Below are 3,130 nucleotides of genomic sequence, written 5' to 3'. Positions count from 1 at the left end.
CCGCTGCAGCGTCTTCGAGGGCGACTGGGCGAGGAAGTGGATGACTCCTTTCGACTGTCGGCCGCCTGGAGCAGTTGGCGTCGATGTCATCCCAGATCTTCTGAACTTCAGCAGGAACGTGATCCATGAGTTCTTCGCGATGAGCTCTGATCAGATCTTTGTCCGCCTGTGGCAGCGGTTCATCGGAGTGCATGATTTTGATCGCCCGTTCCAGTTCAGGACTAAGGTGTCTCGGTTGAGAATCAACAAATAACCGCTCGACGTTAGATCGATCAAGATGTTAGATGGGGGAATGGAGAACGGAAGAAGATTTCGTACCTGGTTGACAGAAAAGGAAGAGAAGGAGGAAGACGAAGAAGACATCTCAGTGAATAGTCCGATGGTATGAACTACTAGAGGAAAAGAAGACAAGCAATGCGAATGCCTTTGGAAACAATACGGGGCTTCATACTTATAGAAGGATAAGGGCGAGAGTTTGGTAGGACGCGTCCCATCGGAGTAAAAGGGGTAATAAATGAAAGGCCGCCACGAAGGACGGGTCAAGATTGGATTCACATGTCAAACGGTCAAAAGACATTAATGTTTTTACATAGCGGCCAGTACTCTTACAGTTCATCCAAGGAGGGCATTAATAGCCGTAATCGTTCGCTGCCTAACCTGATCGGCCGAGTCTAAAGTTCGCTGGTCGTCGTTGGCCGATCCTGGGACTTCTGGCGTGTAGCGATGGAGCTTGATTGCTTCGTGGGCCAGACTTTGTCTCTCCTGCTTCAGCTCGGCGATGACAGAAGGGAGGTCTTGGAGTCTTTTCTCTTCAATGGCTATTTCCTTGGTCACCTGCTCCATCTTCTTGGCGAGCTCTGCCCTTCGGCGTTTAAGGCGATCTATAGCACCAACAATATCCGGGCGGGAGCTTTCGAGAAAGTTGATTTGATGATGTACCTCTTGGGCTCGATGTTCATAGGAATCTTCTTCCTCGCGAGCTTTAGCCAGCTTGGCGCGATCGGCCATGTGGCGCAAAGCTCTAAACACTGGGATCCGCATTGATTCAATGTATGCGGCTGGCGTCAGAGCTTCCTCCGCCTCTTCTGGGACTCGGCCTCTAATATCGCTAAAGAGCTGCCGAATCGGCGAGGCGTCCTCCACCAATCAGCCAATATCATCTTGGAGGAGGGTCCGTATGCTCTCGAGCTTGGCACGGACGTCATCGGGGATTGAGCTCAGAGTGACTTGACGTGAAGCAACCTCCTCGTCATCAGAAAGGGCGACTGCGAAAGAGAAAAGGCTGTTGTTGGGAGTATCCTTTTCCTGTGAAAGAGTAAAAAATAATAAATACATATTAGCCGACGGCAATAGGAAATCGGCCGATTTGGGTGATGAGTCTCTTACCTCTTTGAAGCGCATTTCTTCTGCTTGCGCCGGTGGGAGTGCTGCCCTCGGTTCAGGAACTGGTGCGACCAGCTTATCAGAGGAGGAGGATTCGACGATTATTGGTCCCCTACTCGGACCGACCTCCTGGAAAGGTACGAGGGGAAATTCTTATGAGTATAATACAAATGATTAGGTCTGATGACATGTGGTGATTGCCATACCTCCGTGGGTTCCCTGGCCGATGGCTGTTGGAAAGGTACAATTGACGTACCAAGGGTAGCCTGCATCAGAAATGGTCAAGCTTTTGATTAAGTATCAAAAAATTGAGTTAAGGGATTCTTTACCTCGGTGGGAGGAATTACTGGCGCTCCAATTTCTGCTTGGGGTGTGGCCGATTGCTGCGGAGGTTGCCCTGGGGTGATTTGTGCAGCCTGATAGAAAGAAGTTAATATCGGAAGAATACTTAGAAAGGCATGAGTGCAAGGTTACCTGGACAGCTTCTAATAGCAATGATGCAACGGCCGTGTCAGCTTCTGTAGCAGCTTGGGGGTCAACTTCTTCGATGACTGGAAGAATCGGCGCAACCAAAGATTCAGCCGATGCCGCTGCCGACTGATCGGCCGATTCCGTGCGGGCACGCACTCGGCGGCTCGTCTTCTTTAAAGTTTTCTTCGGCGTCTGTTTCAATCGGCCAATGGTGATGTCATCAATGGTTGGGGCATGATGGCCGATGAGTGGGAATTCCGTATATGGGTAGCGATTCTCTATCGACCTACCACTCTGGCTGCGCTTTGGAGGAGGTCGACTCTCAGACTGCAAAAGAAAGTAAGAGTTAGCAACAAAATTTGTAGCATAAGAACGAAAATGACATCGAAATCGGCTGAGGGAAAAGCAGTACCGCTACAGTTGGGTCGATGTTCTCAGGATCCAGATCATTGCAATATGTCACGGGAGACGCACAAAATAGATGCTGCTTCCATTCTGCCCACCATGATTTGAATGGTTGGACAGCAAAAGGAGCTACTATCCAGTTATTCAAATCAATGGTGCTGGAATCGGGTACCTTGTCGCACAGCCGACTGTAGTCAAGACCCTTCGTGAGCTCGTCCGGAATTTCACGCGGCCAGCGAAGTAGACTTGAATCGGCAGTTGACCTAAGCCGAATAGCCGTGCCGCAACTGATGGATTGTAAAACTCATAAGTAGGGGCATCCTTCCTTGAGAAAAAGTTCGTAGGTAAGATCCCTGGCTTGATCAAGACGTCCATGAGATCATTGTCAAAGGTGTTGGATGTCGAGTCATAACAAAAGGGGAGCTCAAAAAGCAGCTCTGATCTCTGGTACGGGTACCAGCTGGTGGTTTCTTCACTAAAGCCGTTGTAAAAACATTGGAAGTATTCGGCTACTTTAGTAGCGGTGAGCTGGCAACCGGAGAAGATTGACACTGCTTCGCTGAAGGAGGTGCATCGGCGCCGTACAGTGGGGTTTTCTTCTGACTCAATATTGGGGAATGTCATGTGCTCTACCCGCTGCTGTGAGATCTTGCTCATATGCAAATTGAGCCAGAGATTGATGAACCACCAGGGGCCACCTGGATTTCCAATCGACTCCCCCTTGGATAGTTTGACGCCGATTTGGTGCAACATATGATAGGCCGATCCTAGTAGATGCTTCCCGAGAGGAATGAAGGCTCCTCTTGATAATGCTTCGGCCAGAGCTTGTGTATTGGAAGAAGGGCCGACTGCTCTGCCGCAGAAAAGATAT

At 49.8% G+C, this 3,130-nt stretch overlaps 1 protein-coding gene across 1 annotated transcript; it reads right to left on the bottom strand.

Annotated features, from left to right (window-relative positions):
* Positions 1–558: 558 nt before the first annotated feature.
* LOC117849294 (uncharacterized) lies at positions 559–2,883 on the bottom strand. The gene is made up of 7 exons (XM_034730851.1): positions 2,717–2,883; positions 2,267–2,546; positions 1,858–2,181; positions 1,713–1,799; positions 1,590–1,649; positions 1,387–1,512; positions 559–1,305 (listed from the first exon to the last, which is right to left on the bottom strand). The coding sequence occupies exons 1-7, from the start codon at positions 2,881–2,883 to the stop codon at positions 1,147–1,149; spliced, it is 1,203 nt and encodes a 400-aa protein (XP_034586742.1). The 3' UTR covers positions 559–1,146.
* Between the last annotated feature and the right edge of the window lie 247 nt (positions 2,884–3,130).

Source organism: Setaria viridis, chromosome 3 (genome assembly GCF_005286985.2).
Source record: "Setaria viridis chromosome 3, Setaria_viridis_v4.0, whole genome shotgun sequence".
Lineage (NCBI taxonomy): Eukaryota > Viridiplantae > Streptophyta > Magnoliopsida > Poales > Poaceae > Setaria > Setaria viridis.
This window is presented reverse-complemented; position numbering and strand designations above follow the sequence as displayed.